Here is a 24,311-nt window from a genome sequence, read left to right on the forward strand (position 1 = left end):
TCACAAAATGAGCAGGGTTTAAGCCTCTGCGGTGTGCAGTTCCGCATTTGGCCAGAGGTGCGGGGGCGCATTCGGAAATACTCGGAAACACTTGGAAATACTCAATTCCAGGGTGTTTCTGAGGGTTTCAGAGTACAGCCGAGCGGCCTCTGAGTATTCCCAAATCTCTCTGTTGCCCCCCCACCTCTGGCCACATGCGGTATTGCATGCCATAGAAGTTAATGTGGAACAAATTATCTTTGTTTCCATTGACTTCTATGTGGAAACTCGCTTTGATATGCGAGTGCTTTGGATTAAAGCATTCTCCAGGAACGGATTATGCTCATAATCCAAGGTTCCACTGTACTTTATTTCAGTGTTGCATGTTGGGAGAGACTATAAAATCTTGGGGAGTGGTCTGGCGAGCTCTCTCTCCCCCCAGGAAAAAAAAAACTTCACAGAGCAGGTAAGTATAACATGTTTGTAAATTTTTTGGGGGAAAAAACAAGACTTTGGTATCACATTTAACTTCAGTATATGTGGAGCTAAAGTTAAATGCAGCACAGTTGCTAGCAATATCACCTAGAAGCACTAGGATTGCCAGTTCGAATCCCAACCAAGGCACTACCTGCATGGAGTTTGCATGTTCTCCCTGTGCCTTTTGTGGGTTTCCACCGGGTACTCCGGTTTCCTCCCACACTCCAAAGAGTGCTGGTAGGTTAATTGGCTCTATTCTAAATTGGCCCTAGTATGAATGTGAGTTTGGCACTTAGATTGTAAGCTCCTTCAGGGCAGGAACTGATGTGAATGTAAAATATACACTCACTGGCCACTTTATTAGGTACACCTGTTCAATCGCTTGGTAACACATATTGCTAATAAGCCAATCACATGGCAGCAACTCAATGCATTTAGGGATTTAGACGCGGTAAAGACAACTTGCTGAAGTTCAAACCGAGCATCAGAATGGGGAAGAAAGTGGATTTAAGTGACTTTGAACGTGGCATGGCTGTTGGTGCCAGACGGGCTGGTTAAGTATTTCAAAAGCTGCTGATTTATTGGGATTTTCACGCACAACCATCTCGAGGGTTTACAGAAAATATTTATCCACAATATCTCCCAGGATATATGTAAAGACTATTCTTGGTTTGTTTGATTCTGAACTCAACATGTTAGTTGAGAGAGCTGATTACATTGGCCTCTGTACAATGTAGGAGACGGGCCTACTCCTGCTGGAGCTCCTGCTATTGTGTGAAGGTGTCCTGTGTTTATACTTATGATAATGTATAATCTACTCCTGTGTGAAGCTCGGTGACAACAAGTCTGACCTGTAATGAAACCCTGATTAATCATAACAATGCCCAGGAGGGCACGGAGTCACATTGGCTGCTTTAAGGTATTAATTAATTAGCTCATGTTTATTCTGTTACAGGTGTATTGTAATGCCCTGTACACACGATCGGTTCGTCTGATGAAAACGGACCGTTTTCATCGGACGAACCGATCGTGTGTGGGCCCCATCAGTTTTTTTCCCATTGGTGAAAAAAAATAGAACCTGTTTTAAATTTTTCGTATGGTTAAAACAACGATAGTAGCAAACGATCGTCTGTGGGGAAATCCATTGGTCAAAAATCCACGCATGCTCAGAATCAAGTCGACAAATGCTCGGAAGCATTGAACTTCATTTTTCTCAGCACGTCGCTATGTTTTACGTCACCGCGTTGGACACGATCGGATTTTTAACCGATGGTGTGTAGGCAAGACTGATGAAAGTCAGCTTCATCGGATATCTGATGAAAAAATCCGTGGGTTAATTTTCATCAGACGAACCGATTGTGTGTACAGGGCATAAGAGTAATATGAGAAGGAGGTAGGAACCTCCTCCTCAACTGTATATAAGACTTGTATTTTGGTTGTAATAAACAGTTCATGTTCAGCAAACAAACGAGTATTGTCTTGTTTGTTGTTGATAGCGGTTGGAATATCTTATATCTATATTCAGACTGGGAGAAAGTGGTATATGACAAAAGCACTCAAGCGGAGTGTGGGACGTTTCTTTGACGTTTCTTTGACGAAAATGCCTTGTTGATGTCAGAGGTTAGGGGAGAATGGGCAAGCTGGTTCGAGATGATAGAAAGGCAACAATAACTCAAATAACCATTTATTACAACCAAGGTATGCAGAATACCATCTCTGAACTCATAAGACATGGAACCTTGAAGTAGATCACTCCGGGGTTCACTCGTGTCAACTAAGAACAGTAAACTGTGGCTAAAATTCGCACAGGCTCACCAAATTTGGACAATAGAAGATTTCAAAAACGTTGCCCAGTCTGATGAGTCTCGATTTTAGCTTTCTTCATTCAGGTGGTAGGGTCAAAATTTGGCGTAAACAACATGAAAGCATGGATCCATCCTGCCTTGTATAAGAGGTTCAGGCTGGTGGTGGTGGTGTAATGGTGTGGGGGATATTTTCTTGGCACACCTTGGGCCCCTTAGTACCAATTGAGCATCACTTAAAGGGGTTGTAAAGGAAAACAAATGTTTTCATAATAAGCATCCTTTACCTGCAGACATTCCTCTTTTCACTTCCTCATCGTTCGTTTTTGCTCAGAAGTTGCTCTATTTCTTCTCTGTTCTGTTCACTTCCTGCTTGTCTGATTGTTACTCACCACCGTGACGGGAGGCTTTACTGCGGTGGTCAGTGACGTGCTCACCCCCTCCTGGGAACTACATCTGTGCGGCAGGACGCTCTCTACGTGTTAGAGACTTCAAGGAGGTGTGAATTACTGGGCGTGCCGCAATGCATACTGGGAAATGTAGTTCTTACATGAACGAGCGCCACAAACCAAGAAGTGAATGAGAGAACAGAAACTAGAACACCAAAGGTGATATAGATGAAGGAATTTAATAGGTATTTACTAGTTTTTTAACAGAATCATTACACTATTCTGAATATGTATACAGGGGGGAACTAATGCGCAAAAGCAAAAGGAAAAATTAATTTGCGCTAACAATTTGTGATGATAAATTATTAAGTGAATAATAATAAATAAATAAAAATAAAATTGATAAAAGTCGTGTCCATAAGGTCCAACAGACAAAAAATCATACAAAAAATCGTAGTGAAAGTTCACTACGATTTTTTGTATGATTTTTTGTCTGTTGGACCTTATGGACACGACTTATATCAATTTTATTTTTATTTATTTATTATTATTCACTTAATAATTTATCATCACAAATTGTTAGCGCAACTTAATTTTTCCCTTTGTCTATTTATTGTGTGTATATCACAATTTCTGTTGCAGCTTTTTTTATTATTATTTTTGTTCACCTAGTTAGGTAGCGCAGTTTCACATTTTTCTCTTGTCTACTAATGCGCAAAAGCAACCTAACCAAAGGCAACTAAGTAATAGTACAATTAAAATATTGACACAATTAAAATAATGCTAAATTAAGAAAGCAGCAGCCACTACCAAAACAGTGCTCACGCACCAAATGACATATGTAAAAGGGGGTGTGTAATGGCGCTTGCCAGTGGAAAAATTTAATTAAAGTAGATGTCGAATAACGCACAGCAACGTATGGATATTGACCAAAGGATCCAATAAATGTGTTCCACTCCTATTTTCCTCAAAAGCCCTTCATAGCATCCACAACTAAGATGTGAAGGGTGGGAATAGTGAGATTGATAACATGAAATGAAGACTAAAAATAATGATTTAAAGTCAATAAATAATGTGAAAATAATTGCAATCCATAATAAAATCCAGTGCTATCACCAAATCGGCAAAACAGTGATGTCGTGAATAATAATGATCATGTGTAGTCCAAAAACACACAAAGTGGAAACTCTAAATAGTGTTAATAAAAAAGAACCAAAAAAAAATGTGTATTTTTGCTAAAATAAAAATAACTAAATGTTCAGGCATAAGAAAATATATATAAAAATAAAAATATATAAATAAAGTTCAAGATATTCAGTGTTCCAAGTAAATTCCAGCACTTGATAGAATATTCAAAAGGTGCAGAAAAAACTGTATTATATAATACAGTTGATAAGGTGCTTGATTCCAAAAATTCCCAAAAGGTGCAAATAGTGTTTTTAGAAAAAATGATATATAATTAGTGCTGCAATCCACCGCACGATACTCCAGTGTAGTTGTGCAGACCCAAAGTGAAGGTAACACTAGCCTCTCACCTCAGAACAGGTTAAACCAGCCTGTTAGATGTAATTAGAGCTCAGCAGCACACACTCTGGATCCAGGGAAGCTAAGGTCACTCCAAACGTCCGGCAAAAGGTTCATCCAGACCACTCTCAATGAAAGCAAAATGCAAACTCCATAGTGTAGTAAATTCAGCACAATTTAATAAACAAATAGAAGCACTCACATTTAAAATAGATGTAAACAGCATGCAGATGGTTTACAGCGAATGTTCTGTAGATAGGCAGCAGATCTCCGCTCTCGGCCGCGAGCGGAGATGACGTCACCAACGGCACTTCTCCTTCACCTGACGCGTTGCGTAGCAGATCAACGCTACTTAATCATAGGTATCAAATACCTATGATTAAGTAGCTATTTGCACCTTTTGGGGATTTTTGGAATCAAGCACCTTATCAACTGTATTATATAATACATTTTTTTCTGCACCTTTTGAATATTCTATCAAGCGCTGGAATTTACTTGGAACACTGAATATCTTGAACTTTATTTATATTTTTTTATTTTTATATATATTTTCTTATGCCTGAACATTTATTTATTTTTATTTTAGCAAAAATACACATTTTTTTTTGGTTCTTTTTTATTAACACTATTTAGAGTTTCCACTTTGTGTGTTTTTGGACTACACATGATCATTATTATTCACGACATCACTGTTTTGCCGATTTGGTGATAGCACTGGATTTTATTATGGATTGCAATTATTTTCACATTATTTATTGACTTTAAATCATTATTTTTAGTCTTCATTTCATGTTATCAATCTCACTATTCCCACCCTTCACATCTTAGTTGTGGATGCTATGAAGGGCTTTTGAGGAAAATAGGAGTGGAACACATTTATTGGATCCTTTGGTCAATATCCATACGTTGCTGTGCATTATTCGACATCTACTTTAATTAAATTTTTCCACTGGCAAGCGCCATTACACACCCCCTTTTACATATTACACTATTCTGTCTGTCTACCTTGCAGACATTATTTTAGGCAAAAAAATGTTTTCCTTTACAACTCCTTTAAAGCTACGGCCTGAGTATTGTTGCTGACCATGTCCATCCCTTTATGACTACAGTGTACCCATCTTCTGATGGCTCCTTCCAGCAGGATAATGCCCCATGTCACAAAGCTCCAATCATCTCACCACTGGACAATGAGGTCACTGGACTCCAATGGCCTCCACACTCACCACATCTCATCCAATAGATTTGGGATGTGGTAGAATGGGAGATAAATAAATCTAATGCCGCGTACACGCGGTCGATTTTTATGATGGAAAAAAAACTAAATTTTTAAAAACGTCATTTAAAATGATCGTGTGCAAAACGTCATTTTATGTCTTCTGTTGTTTTAAACGTCGTTTTAGCCCACACACGATCATTTTTTATGACACAAAAAACGACGTTTTGAAAAACGACATAAAAAGTTGAAGCACTTTCGAATTTTTTTTTGTCGTTTTTCAAAACGTTGTTTTTTGTGTCATAAAAAATTATCGTGTGTGGGCTAAAACGACGTTTAAAACAACGTTTTTAAACCCGCGCATGCTCAGAGGCAAGTTATGACGCGAGCTTGAATGGAACAGAGTGCCGTCGTACGTGTTGTACGTAACCGCGTTTTGCTAGAGCATTTTGAAAAAACGATGGTGTGTAGGCAACGTCGTTTTTTAAAATGAAGTTTGAAAAACGTCGTTTTTTTTTTCCTTGAGAAAAAACGACGTTTTTTTACAAGACAAAAAAACGACCATTACGGTCAAGCAAGGAAATGAAGCTGTTTCACTTTACTGGAATTTTGTTAATTATACCAGGATCAGGCAAGTTCTGAAAGTCGTCGTCCTTGAAGCTTGGAATTTATAAAGCCAACTCCCGTGTGGCAGAAAAATCTCTCTTGTCTTTAATTCAGAAACTCTATGAAAGCCGAGTTAGTCTTCTATGCATTAATGAATGATGTATTAGCGCACTTCTTCCAGAAAACAAACTGTAAGGATTTACAGACTTTGATACTTCTTCCTGTCTTTTCTATGTTCCTCTTTATTATATCTGACAGAACTTTGATATTGCCTGGATGGCATCATGTTCTAAACTCTTATTGCTTTCATGAGACGCCCCACAGTAGGGGGGATCCAATTTATTATGCAATTTATCATATTTTTACACTCTGCACAGAGCCAGGACCGTATTTATCATGCTGTGCTATGCATGCAATAATATATTCTCTATCATCCTGGTCCCACCTTCTGTCCTTATACATGTAACATGATTATAATAAAAACGTGAAACCAAAATTTATGCAGAGCTCTTACGGTCTGATTTTACATAAAGTGTTAGTAAAGTTTCACTTTCTCCTACAGGTTTGACTCTAAAAAGTCTTCCTTGTATGTGCCTTTAAAACGGCTTGAGGGGGAAAAAGTATTTGATCCCCTGCTGATTTTGTACGTTTGCCCACCGACAAAGAAATGATCAGTCTATAATTTTAATGGTCGGTTTATTTTAACAGTGAGTGACAGAAAAACAACAACAAAAATCCATAAAAATGCATTTCAAAAAAGTTATAAATTGATTTGCATTTTAATGAGTGAAATAAGAATTTGACCCCTTCGCAAAATGTGACTTGGTACTTGGTGGCAAAACCCTTGTTGGCAATCACTAGGCATGTGCAAAAGGGAAAAATTTGTTTAGTTTCGTTTTAATTCGTTATTTAATTAATTTCGTTAAGTTAGATTCGTTACATGTGTTAAATTCGTTTTTTCGGAATTCGTTCGTTTTCGTACGAATTTAGAAAAATCCGGTCGAATTCGAAAATATTTCGACCAGATTCGATAATATTTCAATCGGATTAGAAAACAAATTCTATTCGAATCGAATTCGAAAACAATTCGACTCGAAAACAAATTCGAATGAAAATTGAAAGCAAATTTGAATCAAAATCTAAAAAATATATAAATCTAAAAAAGAATACAATAAAATAGAATATAAAAGAATAAAACAATAGAATGAAAATCAAAGAAGAGTAAAGAACAGAATGGAATTTAATAGAATGTAATCAAATACAATAGAATATGACCTGGCTTCTTCTATCTATCTTCCATTTTCTGAAATTTGAAATTCATATAGAATGAACTCAAATTCGAATAGAAAAATATTAGAAGAGTAGAATAATAAAATAATAAATATATTTTATTCTACTCTATTCTAATATTTTTCTATTCGAATTTGAGATCATTCTATATGAATTTCGAATTTCAGAAGATGGTTATATATATAAATGTAATTTTACCTATATGAATTCGAAATTCATATAGAATGAACTCAAATTCGAATAGAAAAATATTAGAATAGAGTAGAATAGTATATATATATATATATATATATATATATATATATATATATATATATATATATATATATATATATATTATATATATATATTATTATTCTACTCTTCTAATATTTTTCTATTCGAATTTGAGTTCATTCTATATGAATTTCGAATTTCAGAAAATGGAAGAAAGATAGATAGAAGATAGATAGAAGAAGCCAGGTCATATTCTATTGTATTTGATTACATTCTATTAAATTCCATTCTGTTCTTTACTATTCTTTGATTTTCATTCTATTGTTTTATTATTTTATATTCTATTTTATTGTATTCTTTTTTAGAAATCGATTTATATTTTTTAGATTTTGATTCAAATTTGCTTTCAATTTTCATCGAATCGAATTGTTTAAGAAATTCGATTCAAATAGAATTTGTTTTCGAATTCGAGTCGAATAGAATTTGTTTTCGAATTCGAGTCGAATAGAATTTGTCTTCAAATTCGATCAAATTTCGTACGCGGGTTTTCGATTCGAAAACGTTCGTTCGGATTCGGTTAATTCGTTAATATTACAATTCGGGAATTCGTATGTATCCGAATGTCCGAATAATGAAAAATTTGTCCGAATTTCGATTCGGAACTAAACGGAATGCACATGCCTAGCAATCACAGAGGTCAGATGTTTCTTGTAGTTGGCCACCAGGTTTGCACATCTCAGGAGGGATTTTGTCCCACTCCTCTTTGCAGATCCTCTCCAAGTCATTAAAGTGTATGTAAGAGGGAACTGAAGGTTTGAGTTACCAAACGTCCGCCTGAAAACCTTAAAGTGGATGTAAACCCGATTTTTTTTTTTTTTTTTATGTCACAATGTAGAGAATAAGATTTCCTATCATCTGTGCCCAGTCTTGCCACACAGAGTTAATCCAACTCTGAGCAATCCTCTTTTTATTCTTCAGGGAAATAAAACAGACTTCCAGATAAAAACCAAAGTCCTTGCTTGAGTGACAGGTTATTTACATATCTCGTGCACTAGCTTGCAGACATACACAGCTTCTGTAAAAAGTGCTCAATTCACATCCCCCTCCCATCTTCCCTCCAGCTCTATGTATATTCTGATGGCTGTTGCATTTTCTCATGGCACTGAACTGTGACTTACCCCATATTTTGAAAACATTTAATCAAAACACAGGGGAGAGGATGTGAATTGTGCACTTTTTTTCAGAAGCAAGGACTTTGGTTTTTATCTGTAAGTCTGTTGTATTTCACTGAACAATAAAAGAGGATTGCTCAGCTGGATTAACTCTGTGTGGCAAGACTGGGCATAGATGATAGGAAATCTTATTCTCTACATTGTGACATAAAAAAAATTGGGGGTTTACATCCACTTTAAGGTTTTGAGGCTGATGTTTGGTAACTCGAACCTTCAGTTCCCTCCACATATTTTCTATGGGATTAAGGTCTGGAGACTGGCTAGGCCACTCCAGGACATTAATGTGCTTCTTCTTGAGCCACTCCTTTGTTGCCTGTGTTTTGGGTCATTGATATGCTGTAATACCCATCCACAACCTATTTGCAATGCCCTGGCTGAGGGAAGGAGGTTCTCACCCAAGATTTGACGGTAAATGACCCGGTACATCGTCTCTTAGATGTGATGAACTTGTCATGTCACCTTAGCAGAAAAACGCCCCCAAAGCATAATGTTTTCACCTCCATGTTTGACGGTGGGGATGGTGTTCTTGGGGACATAGGCAGCATTCTTCCTAACACGACGAGTTGAGTTGATGCCAAAGAACTTGAGTTTGATCTCATCTGACCACAACATTTTCAGCCAGTTTTCCTCTGAATCAATCAGATGTTCATTGGCAAACTTCAGACCAGTAGCGGCCTGTGCGCACAATTTTTTTGGAGGGGGGTGGCACAATCAACACTACTCCCCCCACGTAGGAGATAGAGGCGGCTATCAGAATATCTTAGCTTCGATTTTATGCTTGTCTGAAGAGTGTGTCTATTATTTATGTAAATAAGCATTTTCAAACTAGTAAAAGCAATCAGTGAACTAACGATAAAATCCAGCAACCTCTGCAACTGTGTGAAGGTAAAAATATATAAATATCAACTCAATTTGCCATCATGTAAGTGTACCAGTCTATAACATGCTGTGTCTGATGTTTTGTCTTGCAGTATAATCTATGAGGTGACCGGGATGTGGCTATTTGGAAAGCAGTTCTGTAAAGTCTGGATCTCATTTGACGTCCTGTTCTGTACAGCGTCGATCGTCACCCTTTGCTTCATCAGTCTGGACAGATACTGTTCGGTGGTCACTCCCTACCATTATTCCAAGAGGATGTCACGTCGCAGGTCAGTGCTTTCTTCTAAAATTCAAAGTGGAATGCCAACAGACCAGAGAAATACAAAACTGTATTATTTAGCTCAGGGGGTCTCAAACTGGTGGCCCTCCAGTTGTTGCAGGACTACAAGTCCCATGAGGCATTGCAAGGCTGACAGTTACAAGCATGACTCCAACAGATAGAGGCATGATAAGACTTGTAGTTCTACAACAGCTGGAGGGCCACAAGTTTGAGACCACCGATTTAGCTGAACTGCCAGAAAATGTGTATATCTGCTTTGTCATGGCTGTGATTCCACAAACCCTGCATACAGTGTGGATCGAAAGTTTGGGCACCCCAGGTAAAAATTTGTATTATTGTGCATAACGAAGCCAAGGAAAGATGGAAAAATCTCAAAAAGGCATCAAATTACAGATTAGACATTCTTATAATATGTCAAAAAAGTTATATTTTATTTACATCATTTACACTTTCAAAATGACAGAAAACAAAAAAATGGTGTCTGCAAAAGTTTGGGCACCCTGCAGAATTTATAGCATGCACTGCCCCCTTTGCAAAGCCGAGACCTGCCAGTGTCATGGATTGTTCTCAATCATCATCTGGGAAGACCAAGTGATGTCAATCTCAAAGGTTTTAAATGCCCAGACTCATCTGACCTTGCCCCAACAATCAGCACCATGGGTTCTTCTAAGCAGTTGTCTAGAAAACTGAAACTGAAAAGAGTTGACGCTCACAAGGCTGGAGAAGGCTATGAGAAGATAGCAAAGCATTTTCAGATGTCAATATCCTCTGTTCGGAATGTAATTAAGAAATGGCAGTCATCAGGGACAGTGGAAGTTAAAGCAAGATCTGGAAGAATAAGAAAAACATCAGACAGAACAGCTCGCAGGATTGTGAGAAAAGCAATTCAAAACCCACGTTTGACTGCACGATCCCTCCAGAAAGATCTGGCAGACACTGGAGTTGTGGTACACTATTCCACTATAAAGGGATACTTGTACAAATATGATCTTCATGGAAGAGTCATCAGAAGAAAACCTCTTCTACGTCCTCACCACAAAAATCAGCGTTTGAACTTAGCAAATGAACATATAGACAAGCCTGATGCATTTTTGAGAACTTTTTGGCCAGAATGAGCAAAGGTACGTTTGGAGAAGAAAGGTCACAGAATTTAATGAAAAGAACCTCTGTCCAACTGTTAAGCATGGGGGTGGATCAATCATGCTTTGGGGTTGTATTGCAGCCAGTGGCACAGGGAACATTTTATGAGTAGAAGGAAAAATGGATTCAATTATATTTCAGCAAATTTTGGATGGTAACTTGATGCCATCTCTGAAAAAGCTGAAGTTAAAGAGAGGATGGCTTCTACAAATGGATAATGATCCTAAACAAACCTCAAAATTCACGGGCATTACATCAAGAGGCCTAAACTGAAGGTTTTGCCATGGCCTTCACAATCTCCTGACCTCAACATAATTGAAAATCTATGGATAGACCTTAAAAGAGCAGTGCGTGACAGACAGCCCAGAAATCTCAAAGAACTGGAAGACTTTTGTAAGGAAGAATGGGCAAAGATACCTCAAACAAGAATTGAAAGACTCTTGGCTGGCTACAAAAAGCGCTTACAAGCTCTGATACTTGCCAAAGGGGGCAGTACAAGATATTAACTATGCAGGGTGCCCAAACTTTTGCAGATGCCATTTTTTTGTTTTCTGTAATTTTGAAAGTGTAAATGATGGAAATAAAATCTAACTTTTTTTTACATATTATAAGAATGTCTAATCTGTAATTTGATGCCTTGGAGATTTTTCCATCTTTCCTTGGCTTCGTTATGCACATTAATAACATTTTTTACCTGAGGTGCCCAAACTTTCGATCCCCACTGTAGATAGGAAAGTGACACCACTCATGAGATTCTGCAGCTTTCATTCGCATGTCCCTGCATCCAGTCCAGAGGAGAATCATCTCACTGCTAAGGTACTCATTGTGCTCTTTTTTTTTGTATGTTGTTTGGTTTCTTTATTTGTGGATTCGTAGTCAGGGTGAAGTTTCCTTCTGATTAGTTGTCTGAGGTTGGGGGGTTATCTGAAAGCCAGCATTGTGGGTTGTTGGAATATTTCTTTCAGAGTTTCATCATGTTATGATGGGTTGTAAATCCTTAATTATCTTTCTTATCCCTTCTAGTGTTGTATTGAATGTAGTTACAGTGGAACCTCAGATTACAAGTAACGCAGTTAACGAGCGTTTTGCTATACGAGCACTGTATTTTTAAATATCCTAACTCGGTTTGCGAGTGTTATCTCGCAAAACTATCAGGATTCAAGCCAAAGCGGTGTGCAATACTGTGTTTGGCCTGGGGTGGGGGGGCGCCGGAGCCGAGCGGAGCAAAATGGCGCCAATGGCTCCTACTGCTATCAATCTATCCAACGAAGTGAGTGACAGTGGCTGAAGCAACTGCGCTAGTGCCCCGTACACACAATCGGAAATTCCATTAAAAAAAAATGTGGATTTTTTCTGACGGAATGTTGGCTCAAACTTGTGTTGCATACACACGGTCACACAAATCTTGCCTGAAATTCCGACGGTCAAGAACGCAGTGACGTACAAGACGAGCCGAGATCAATGAAGTTCAATCAACAGTTCGGCTCTTCTGCTTGATTCAAGTGATCATGCATGTTTTTTTTTTCCGCACAGACGAGCAAGAACTTTTTCCGTCTCAATCTTTTTCTGGCGGAAATTCTGACACAAAATGTTGGATGGAGCCTACACACGGTTGGAATATCCGACCAAAAGCTCACATCCAACTTTTTTTGACGGATCATGTGTACAGGGCATCAGGGACAATTCCAAGCATCCTCTATACACCATAAAAATGCCAAATAGGACAGGAGTGGTTTCTTCAGTGTTCATCCATCTCCTGCTCCATTTTTTTATATTTCATTGACCCAGGCTCTGACACTTTCGGGTTCTGTGTACTAGGGAAGGTTTTAGGCTGGCCAGGACACTTCAGGTAGACCGATCAGTAGCTGATGTTGTGACACAGAGAAAGACCTGCTAGTCTTGAGATTGAGACTTCAGACAATATAGAACTGGCTGCAGAGACATAATTGGATAGGCAGGGGCCATTATAAACTTGAAAGAACCTTGTCCTAATAATACGCTGTCATAGAAATAATACAAGGGCTCATAGAAATGACACGCTGTCATTGAGAACACTCAGTTCAAGGTGTCATTCATAGCAATGTCTTTAATAGCACTTAGACATACAGTAATAGATAGTTGGACAGGAGATCCTACAGTTCCGCTATGACATTTGAATCTAAAGGCCAGTGGAGATGTTTGGTTAGCCATCCATTAGGCTCCACACAGGAAAAAGGTGTACAGTCGTAGAGAAGATGCACTTATGCCGCGTACACACGATCGGTTCATCCGATGAGAGCGGTCTGATGTATCGTTTTTATCGGTTAACCGATGAAACTGACTGATGGTCAGTCGTGCCTACACACCATCGGTTAAAAAAACGATCGTGTCAGAACGCGGTGACGTAAAACACAACGACGTGCTGAAAAAAACGAAGTTCAATGCTTCCAAGCATGCATCGACTTGATTCTGAGCATGCATGGATTTTTAACCGATGGTCGTGCCTACTAACGGTAGGTTTTGTCCTATCGGTTAGGAATCCATCGGTTAAATTTAAAACAAGTTGGCTTTTTTTTAACCGGTGGTTAAATAACCTATGGTGCCCACACACGATCGGTTTTGACCAATGAAAATGGTCCATCAGACCGTTGTCCTCTGTTTAACCTATCGTGTGTACGAGGCCTTATAATCCTTTTTCAGACGTTTCCATCTTCACCTTAGAATAGATAAAAAAAGTTTAACTAGGGATTAGGTTTGCTTTCCACATCACCAAGGGTTTAAGGCAAACCCTGAATATTTGAAGTTCAATTTAATAAATGCAGGAATTGGCCATACGTAATTCTTTGTAACCATAACGCATTACTTGTCTAATTAACTTAGGTCAGAGGGCTTAGAAGGTACAATGGGGGGGCTTTTGGATAAGGCAGCCCCTCATTAGAGATTAGTCTAGGACTTAAGTACTGAGAAGTCTGTTACAGTAGATGTAAACCCTCTAAGATGGCCATACATAATAACATTTTCTTTTTCAATAACCTTTAGATTTGCCTGCAACCAGTGGTAGCCTGTGCATTAGGAGATCCCCCCACATCCATGCATCCTGCCCCCGATTAATGGATTCCAATGATGGGGGGGGGGGTTCTATTTTTTTTTCATGGAATTTTTCGTGTTTTGTTGCCTCACAACCTGGAATTAACATGGATTGTTTAAGGATTTGCATCATTTAATTTACAGAACATGCCCACAACTTAGAAGATGTTTTTTTTATTGTGAAGCAAACAACAAATAGGACAAAATAACAGAAAAAGTTAATGTGCATAACTATTCACCCCCCTAAAGTCAATACTTTGTAGAGCCACCTTTTTTCAGCTATCACAGCTCCAAGTCGCTTTGGATAAGTCTCTATGAGCTTGTCACATCCTTACCACTGGGATTTTTGCTCATTCCTCCTCGCAAAACTGCTCCAGCTCCTTCAAGTTGGATGGTTTGCACTTGTGAACAGCAATCTTTAAGACTGACCACAGATTTTCTATTGGATTGAGGTCTGGGCTTTGACTAGGCCATTCCAACACATTTACATGTTTCCCCTTAAACCACTCAAGTGTTGCTTTAGCAGTGTGTTTGTGGTCATTATCCTGCTGGAAGGTGAACCTCCGTCCTAGCCTCAAATCACACACAGAGTGCTCAAGAATATCCCTGTATTTAGCACCATCCACCTTTTCCTCAACTCTGACCAGTTTCCCAGTCCCGACTGCTAAAAAACATCGCCACACCATGATGCTGCTACCACCATGTTTCACAGTGGGGATGGTGTTCTTTGGGTGATATGATATGTTGGGTTTGCGCCAGACATAGCATTTTCTTTGACGGCCATAGCATTTTCATCAGGCAATGCTCCGAACGCGCGCTCCTCCCCACTCCCTCTCCATCCGGAAGTGACGTGTCTAGCCACCCTGTAATGCTTTATGTCTATCGATTAAGTTCTTGTGGTAAAACCAAGGAAGCTTTAGACTTCTGTAGTGTATCAATGCTTTACTAAAAAGAAAAGCTGCACACACAACTGTAGGATGCACAATACAACACAATTCATAGCTTACAAAAATATGCCTAAACATATAAGCATGTACAATATGTACACAACAAGTAAACTAAACAGTAAGGGCTCGTACAGACGTCCGGACAGTCCGCTGAAAACGGTCCGCCTGACTGTTTTCAGCAGACATGTCCGGCCGGAGATTTCTGTATGATGGTTGTACACACCATCATACAGAAATCTGCGCATACACGATACGCGGGGACAAGGCCGCGCCGTCGCCGCGACGACGTGCGCGGCCCTGGAAGTTCAATGCTTCCACGCATGCGTCGAAGTGATTCGACGCATGCGAGGGATGGCGGCCGCTCAGACATGTACGGTGAGTCTGTACAGACGACCGAACATGTCCGACGGACAGGATTCCAGCGGACATGTTTCTTAGCATGCTAAGAAACATTTGTCCGCTGCAAAACGGTCGGCTGGACAAATGTCCGCTAGAAACCAGTCCGCTCGGCCGTACACACGACCGAACATGTCTGCTGAAACTGGTCCACGGACCAGTTTCAGCAGACATGTTCGGTCGTGTGTACAAGGCCTAACTCAACTTAGGGATCAAGATGGTTCCTTGCTCAGAGTCTAACTCACAAAGTTCTCCAAAACTCTCTAGCTTCAGGCAGCCATGTCTTGCTCTTTGTCCTTCCAAACACATCTCTTTTCCGAACACATGTTTCTAAAAACGCTCTCCGAGCCCCTCCCACCCATTTCCTGCATACACCAACTTCCTGCAAAGAACTTACGGTCTCAGTTATTTACATATCAAAGGAGGGGGAAGGGCCTCTGTAAACATATGCGGTTACTAAACCTAACTATATTATTGCAATAAAGTCACTGTACAAATGGCCATAGCAACACACGCCCCTAAGCCGATTCTGAAAACAGGAAGCATTGGGAGCCACCAGCACACCCAGGAAGATCAGCTGCCTCTCCACCTGCGAGCCTACCGCCTTCCCCCAGGAGTAGATGAACCTCTTATACCTCTTACACCTTCCTACACGTGCTGTGATCTCTATGATCTTGTGAGTTCCACATTTTCTGTCCTATATTAAAAAATGTTTTAACATTGCTGCTCTCTGTTTCACACTAATATGCTGCGGTTTACTCACACAATGGGTGCAGTGCAGTGTACCTGCAGCTTTCCTGCATTCAGGGGTTTTGGTGCACTTTCAGAAGTACCTGCAGTAAATAATAGAGGACTATAGCAAAGCGCAAATGAGGTTCAAATCAGGTGGGAGAAAACTGACACTATCCAACACTGTGCACAGGGATCTTTGACGTCTCCCATGTTGTTCCGGTAGATCTCCATCTCTTTAAGGTTGCCTACCCCTGGTTTAGGTGTGTAGAAAAAGACATTTAGATCACAGCATATTCATGTGTTAATCCCTGTACACACGGCCCAGAATCTCGTCAGGAAAAAAACGTTGTTTTTCCTGACGAGATTCTTGGCAAGATTCTCTTGCTGGCCGAGTGTACACCTTGGCCATTCAAAAGAACCGCCGTTGTTTTGAATGGCTCGAGGACGGTGACGTCATCGACTACGACAAGCATGCGCTTGTCACATTTGATGTCGTCGCAGTCATCTTGTTACACACTACCTATGCCTTGGAAGCTACAGTGCATGCGTCAAAGTCATTTTGAGCATGTGCGGGTTTCCATGGAGAGGTAAGTATACACACGCTCAGGTTTCTAGGCAGGAAAACACTGCCGAGAATCTCACGTTGAGAACATAGAGAGCAGGTTCTCTTTTTTTCTCGTCTAGATCCTGGGCAGTTTTCTTGAGGAGAAACCTCAAAGCCTCGTACACACACACAGTTTACTTGGCGAGACGGCTCTGCCAGCAGTTTTCTTGCCGAGGCTTCAGAATGCTCCAGTAAAAATTCAGACCTAAATCCAAATGAGAATCTGTGACAAGACTTGAAAATTGCTGTTCACCGACGCTCTCTATCCAATCTGACAGAGCTTGAGCTATTTTGCAAAGACGAATGGTTAAAAATCTCACTCTCGAGATGTGCATAGTTGAAATAGACATCCCCAAAAAAAGACTTGCAGCTGTAATTGCAAGGTGGTTTTACGAAGTATTGACTCAGGGGGGCTGAATACAAATGTACATCACACTTTTTACATATTTATTTGTAAAAAAAATTTGGAAAACCATTTTTTGTTATCCTTCCACGTCACGATTATGTGTCACTTTTTGTGTTTGTCTATCACATAAAATCCTCCAAAAATATTGCATTTTTTGCTTGTAACATGACAAAATGTGGAAAATTTCAAGGAGTATGAATACTTTTTTCAAGACACTGTGGCCCAGATTCTCAGAAAAACGCCTATCTTTAGGCGGGCGTAGCGTATCTCAGATACACTACGCCGCCGTAACTTAGAGCGGCAGGTTCCGTATTCAGAAACCTCTTCCGCTCTACGTTACGGCGGCAAAGTGTATCTGATACGGCGTAAGCCCGCCTAATTCAAACTAGGCTGGTAGGGGGCGTGTTGTATGTAAATGTTTTGTGACCCCACGTAAATGACGCTTTTATCGAACGGCGCATGCGCGAGCATGCTCAGTATCACATCAAATTAAATTGTGCCCGCTCAATGCCTAGTCGACGTGAACGTAACTTACGTCCAGCCCCATTCACGGACGACTTACGCAAACGACGTAAAACGCAAAAAATGTTACGCTGTTCCGACCTCCATACCTAACATTGGTACGCCTCATAGAGCAGGGGTAACTTTACGCCCAAAAAAGCCTTACGTAAACGACGTAAAAAAATGCGCTGGGCGCACGTATGTTTGAGAATCGGCGTATCTAGCTCATTACTATATTCAACGAGTGAATCGATGGAAGCGCCATCTAGCGGCCAGCGTAAATATGCAACTTAGATACGACGGTGTAAGAGACTTACACCAGTCGGATCTAAGACAAATCTATGTGTAACTGATTCTAAGAATCAGGCGCATAGATACGACGCCTCACACTCAGAGTTACGACGACGTATCTGGAGATACGCCGGCGTAACTCCTACGAGAATCTGGGCCTGTATATCCCCATATATCAGTTTTTTTTATATATCAGAGCTATAGCCCTTAGGCATAGTTTGGTAACAATTGGCCAGCACCCGGACAGCATGTAAATGTGACCAGGTATAATAGACTAAAATGTGGAAATGCAAACAAGGTAGGTATTTGCTACACTAGAAAATCAAAAAACTCAAATAGGCATTGTTTCATTAAAGCATTTTTCTTCCTGGCCCAGTGTTATGCCTCTGTATATGTCATTAATTACCTGTCCTAGACGTAGGTGACTAACGTGCCTTATGGTAATGCTATCAGCCCCCTCCTGCCCTCCCTGGCCACATTCCCTGTGCAGCAGGTGTTAGGATTCAGTTTTTGAAAGCAGCATATTATAGTAGACCTTCGAGGCTGTCTATTCATGGACCCCAACCTTGACTCGTGTTCTGGGCCCAATATTATCTGAAATAATCCCTGCTTAAAATTTCATGTGCCATCTGTTTCTCGCTATTCATCTGAATGCTGTTCAGGCTACTTGGCAAGCAGGTGTACAAAAATATCTCTAGTCATTCATTCAGAATAATACCAGTGTACGGAATTAGGAACACTTCAATTATTTGGCATAAACAGCAAATTCCCTTGTACTCAGCAGCTTATCACAAACACCTGATTTATAACCAGTTTTATCATTGTAATAATTGAAACTCCTGCATACTGTATATACATCTACAAATATATATATATATATATATATATATATATATATATATATATATATATATATAGGAAGTCACCCGTCAAGGCTTAATCACTTAGACCCCTTTCACACTGGGGCGTTTTTCAGGCGCTTTAGCGTTAAAAAAAAGCGCCTGTAAAGTAAGGTGACCAGATTTTTAAAATGAAATCCGGGACATATTTTTTTTTTTACTAGTGATGGCGGCAATCAGCGACTCTCTGCCCGTCGCCACCCGCCTTACAGCCTGTCAAGTCTTACTCTCCGGGCCCTGGCTACTACTGGGTGGGGTTTCGGAGGAAGATCACTCCGCCAGGGAAAGCAAGGAGATAAGCAGGCAGGCGGCTGGCCAAGGCATGAGGACATGCGAGCGGAGCTGAATGGGCATGCACCCGAAACTGAAGAAATATTCCCTCTGCTCCGACCAGCACATGATCATCAGAAAGGGGCACAGATAATTGGGAAAAAAATACACCCCCCTAAGCTTGTAGAAGCGGCAGAGCTGGGGTGTGTAATTCATTTTTTTTATTCTGCACTGGCTGTCTTTGAAATTGCCCCAACCCCTGTTCAAATCCAACCCGGGGACAAAACCGGGAACAGACTTGGTCCGGGGACAGTGTCCTCAATCCGGGGAGTGTCCCCTGAAAACGGGGATGTCTGGTCACCCTACTGTAAAGCAACAGAAAGAAGCTGCATCTGCAATCCCAATGTGAAAGCCCGAGTGCTTTCACACTGAGGCGCTGAGCTGGCAGGGCATCAAAAAAGTCCTGCAAGAAGCTTCTTTGCAGCGCTTTAGGAGCAGTGAATGCACCGCTCCTAAAGCGCCCCTTTCCATTGAGGTGCTTTTTTAACGCCATTTTTCGGACGCTGGCAGTGTGAAAGGGCTCTGAAAGCACTCAGGGTTTCACATTGGGATTGCAGATAAGGCTTCTTTCAGGTGCTTTACAAGCGCCTTTTTTTTAACACCAAAGCGCTTGAAAAACGCCCCTGTGTGAAAGGGGTCTTAGTCAGTAAGTGTACCAACATTGGGTTACATAGCAAAATTGAAGTATAAAGAAAATCCTGCCAGGATGATCAGAATTTAGATAGATTAGATAATTAGAGTAGAGCAAACATGAGTTATCACCACAATCTCTAAGGCCTTGTACACACGAGAGGATTTCCGCTGGAAACGGTCCGCCGGACCGTTTCCAGCGGATAAATCCTCTGGCGGATTTTGATCTGATGGCTGTACACACCATCAGATCAAAATCCCCGCGGAATACATCCGCGGTGACGTGCCGCGCCATCGCCGCGTCGATGACGCAGCGACGTGCGCGACCCTGGAAGGTAAATACTTCCACGCATGCGTCGAATCATTACGACGCATGCGAGGGATGGAAGTGGATGGACTGATCCGGTGAGTCTGTACAGACGACCGGATCAGTCCGCTGGACTGGACTCCAGCGGATAGATTTCTTAGCATGCTAAGAAATTTTTATCCGCTGGGAAATGTCCGCTCGGGCGTACACACGACCGGATCTATATGCTGGAACTGATCCGCGGATCAATCCCAGCGGATCGATCCGGTCGTGTGTACGGGGCCTAAGTGAAGAGACATGTAGGTTGCTCTGTGCTTCTATCAAAAGAAAAAAATGGAGGAATATGGAGGGACAGGTCAGTGGTGTTGTAATAGCTTTGTCCAATCGTTGAACTACCATGGTCACAAAGGGCCCGCTTTGTTATTTTTACCTGAAATTAATTTCTCTTAAATGTGCAGTGTTTAGGAGATCATTACCGTGCTGGACCTTTGGAGCTTCGTGCCGGAACCAAGGGCTCCGTGCATGGAAGTGACATCGTTTCACAGTGCTGGAGCCCACAAACCCTTAAGAAAGGCCGGGGAAGATGTCAGCCCTCTAAGCATTGACTGGCTGGAAGGGCTTTGTTTTAAGGTAAGTATTTCATAATGTGCTAGTATGCGACGCATACTAGCATATTATGGCGTTGTCTTAGGCCCTGTACACACGATCAGTCCAAACTGATGAAAACGGACTGAGGTTCAGTTTCATCAGTCCAAACCTACCGTGTGTATGGCCCATCAGACTTTTGTCCTTCAGTCCAAAGTTTTAGAACTTGCTTTAAAATCGGACTGATGGACTGATGACCGATTGGTCAAAACCGATGGTTAGTACGCAAAAGCATCGGTTCAAAACCCGCGCATGCTCAGAATCAAGTCGACGCATGCTTGGAAGCATTGAACTTCGTTTTTTTTCAGCACGTCGTTGTGTTTTACGTCACTGTGTTGGACTCTGAACTGATGGTGTGTAGGCACATCAGACCATCAGACTTCAGCCTTCAGTCCGTTTTCATCAGTTTGGACTGATGGTGAGTACAGGGCCTTACAGGTGTTTAATTGATTTTAATTTTTTTCCTACAGCGGTTTACTACCGCTTTAAGCCAAAAGACACTTACAAGAAGTGTAACACCTCATACACACGATCAGACTTCCATCTGACTTTTCCATGGATTTTGGTCCGAAGGGGCGTTGGCGGTGAACTTGGTATGCATACACACAGCAGAACTTTTTCAGCCAACATTTACCAAATCACGTGGTTTTTCAGCTCTTTACCGCCACCCTTTGGGCAACTTCTGCTATTGTTGTCTGATGTTTAGCATTGGTTCTGAGCATGCATGTTTGTACTTTGGATTTTAGTCCGATGGACTTGTGTACACGCGATCGGATGATCCGACGGAACACATTTGTTGTCGAAAAGTTTGAGAGCATTCACAGCGAACGTTTGTCTGTGGAAATTTCGACAACATGGAGCATACACATGGTCGGATTGTCCGATAAAACACATCCGTCGGACCGTTGTTGTCGGAAAGTCCGATCGTGTGTATGGGCCTTAAGTATTACAAGACACTCCATGAAGTTTTGCAGTTAGGGCCGTGTATTTTAGCTCTGTGTCTAAATACATTTTACCTAATTCTAATTTTGACTTGCGACTAATATTAGTATGAAGGTCTTATGATTCATTAAAATATGCTCCATTTTGAAACACTGGTTAGAGCCAGTTCACACTTCCGCGGCACGACTTCGGAGGCGACTCTGCAAGTCGTCCTGAGGACGACTTCAGAGGCGATTAGCAAAACGACTTCTGTATAGAAGTCAATGCAGGTCGCCCCGAGCCACCCCCGAAGTCGTGCAAGAACCTTTTTCTAAGTCGGAGCGACTTGCGTCGCTCCTATTAGAACAGTTCCATTGCATTGAATGGGACGCGACTTGTCAGGCGGCTGAGCCGCCTGACGAGTCGCCCCAGTATGAACCGGCTCTTAGGTGATACATGAGGATGTGTTATGTAAACAAATACGTTTTCTGTTGAAGCTTGAAAGTTAGGTTGGCTTGTGTTTTCATACAGCCACAGAAGCCTTTGGTGATTTTTGATGTAACCAACAGTTAATAAATTAATAATTGTATTATTTAAGTAATTGGCTAATACTTATTCTTACAAAATTGTTTTTCTTTGCAGGTGCATCATCATGACAGTAACAATATGGGTATATTCTTCACTGATATCCTTCCTTCCTGTCATGCAAGGCTGGAATGAGATCCCTGGGATTGACTTTGACAATGCAAAGGAGTGCATCTTCGTGACCAACTGGACCTTTGCAATCGTCGCCTCCTCCTTGGCCTTCTACATTCCCTTCATGATCATGTGCAGCATGTATTTCTTTATCTACAGAGCTTCCAGGTTAAAAGCCACCCGTATTGTGTCTCAGACACTGGACCTCCATTACCACCCAAATAGCAAGCGCCAAAATAACTTGCAACTGGAGAATAAAGCCACTAGGACCATGAGTATAATTATCTCAGTATTTGTCATGTGCTGGCTTCCGTACTTTGTCCTGAATGTTTGGATTGCGGCAAGTGGTAGCAGTTCCACTAACACAGTCATGGTGAATGCCTTTAAGTACATTACATGGCTGGGATATTGTAATTCCACCATCAACCCCATGCTGTACGCTTTCCTCAATCGTGACTTCCAGAGAGCCCTCAAAAAGCTACTCATTTGTAGGCGTTGGAGGACTCAGGTGGACATCGGAGATGACATGGTCTCCATAGTAACCTTTTCTAAAACTGCTCAAGATCCAGAATACAACATTAAGTTGCCAATATCTAACTGTGTCTTGAAGAACAAACAAGCCATTAAATGCCCTCCTACAGCACAGTGCTAACCAGATAATTTTTATACTTGCGATGTTTCTTTTGTTGGACTTAACCAGGTGATTGTCCCTTGGTAAGAGTTGTGAGTTGAAATATGGACTCCTAAGATCCAGAAACTATGGGTGGTACAAAAATGTATTACGATAATTGTATTTTATTTTTTATTTATAATAGGGACAAGGCCCACATGGCTATTACGATAATTTTAATTTCTGTTTAAAACATTTTATATTTTTCAGAAACTAGACAGTAAAAATACTGTATTTATTGGCGTAAAACACTCACTTTTTTACCCTGAAAATAGAGGGTAAACTGTATAACTGTGTGTTATACACAGGGGGTTGTGGAAAGTTTTTTTCCTTAACCTCCCTGGCGGTATGATTTTTTCAGAAAAAAGGTGCTGAAAGCGGTACCATTATTTGCAAGGAAATTTGGCATTTTATACTGTAGGCCTGTAATTCTTAGGAATAACTCACTTAAATCTGTCCAAACCAGAGTCTAATAGGCATCCCGAATATGACATTTTTTTAAAAACAAAATTATAAATTATTATATAATAAATAATTATAAATAATTATAACAAATAATATAATTCTAATAAAAATGATTCAATAATGTAATCAACTCAAAATCACTGAAATTTGCTCAGTTGCAGAATTGTTGCTGTCATTATTTTTTTTTTATGACGAATTTCCCCAAAAATCGATATCAATTCTGCAAGTGATTATAATTTATTATCGCTGTTTTCTAGCTGATCTAAAACCATTTTTGACATAAAGGGACACTTTTGGTTGCTATGGACAATCTACAGTTTGCAGGCAGAAAGAACAGTTTTTATTATATAAAAGAACATGCAGGACACTGGGCAGACAACTAGGGACAAGGGGGTGTGTATTTTTTACATACAGTACTGTAATCTATAAGATTACAGTATACTGTATGTATAGTGTTTGTTTACCTTTTTGAATTTGGCGCCGTTCTCCGCCCCCGTGCGTCGTAACGTTGCAGGGAACGGAGATCGGCGGCACAGGAGGACACTGTGTGAATCAAGCGAGGTCCCGCTCGCTCACACAGAGCGGTGGCATCGCTGGATCCAGGAACAAGGCAAGCCAGCGCACGCTGCAGGCTCTGCATAGCTACCCCGAGCGTGACTCGGGGTTACCGATTTTGGCACAAAAATTCCACCCCGAGTCACGCTCGGGGATACCGCCAGGAGGGTTAAACTTTCCTCTTAAAGTTAGGATGCGTGTTATATGCCTGTGCGTGTTATAC

General features: G+C 40.7%; 1 protein-coding gene across 1 annotated transcript in view; it reads left to right on the forward strand.

Annotated features, from left to right (window-relative positions):
• LOC120924479 (octopamine receptor-like) overlaps positions 1 to 23,314 on the forward strand; it is a 143,223-nt gene extending 119,909 nt beyond the window's left edge. Inside the window, exons 3-4 of the mRNA XM_040335465.1 lie at positions 9,700 to 9,876; positions 22,345 to 23,314. Coding sequence (XP_040191399.1) covers positions 9,700 to 9,876; positions 22,345 to 23,050 — 883 coding nt within the window. The 3' untranslated portion in view covers positions 23,051 to 23,314. The remainder of the gene's footprint in view (positions 1 to 9,699; positions 9,877 to 22,344) is intronic.
• The last annotated feature ends 997 nt before the right edge of the window (positions 23,315 to 24,311 follow it).

The sequence above is a fragment of the Rana temporaria genome, chromosome 1, assembly GCF_905171775.1.
Source record: "Rana temporaria chromosome 1, aRanTem1.1, whole genome shotgun sequence".
Classification (NCBI taxonomy): Eukaryota; Metazoa; Chordata; class Amphibia; order Anura; family Ranidae; genus Rana; species Rana temporaria.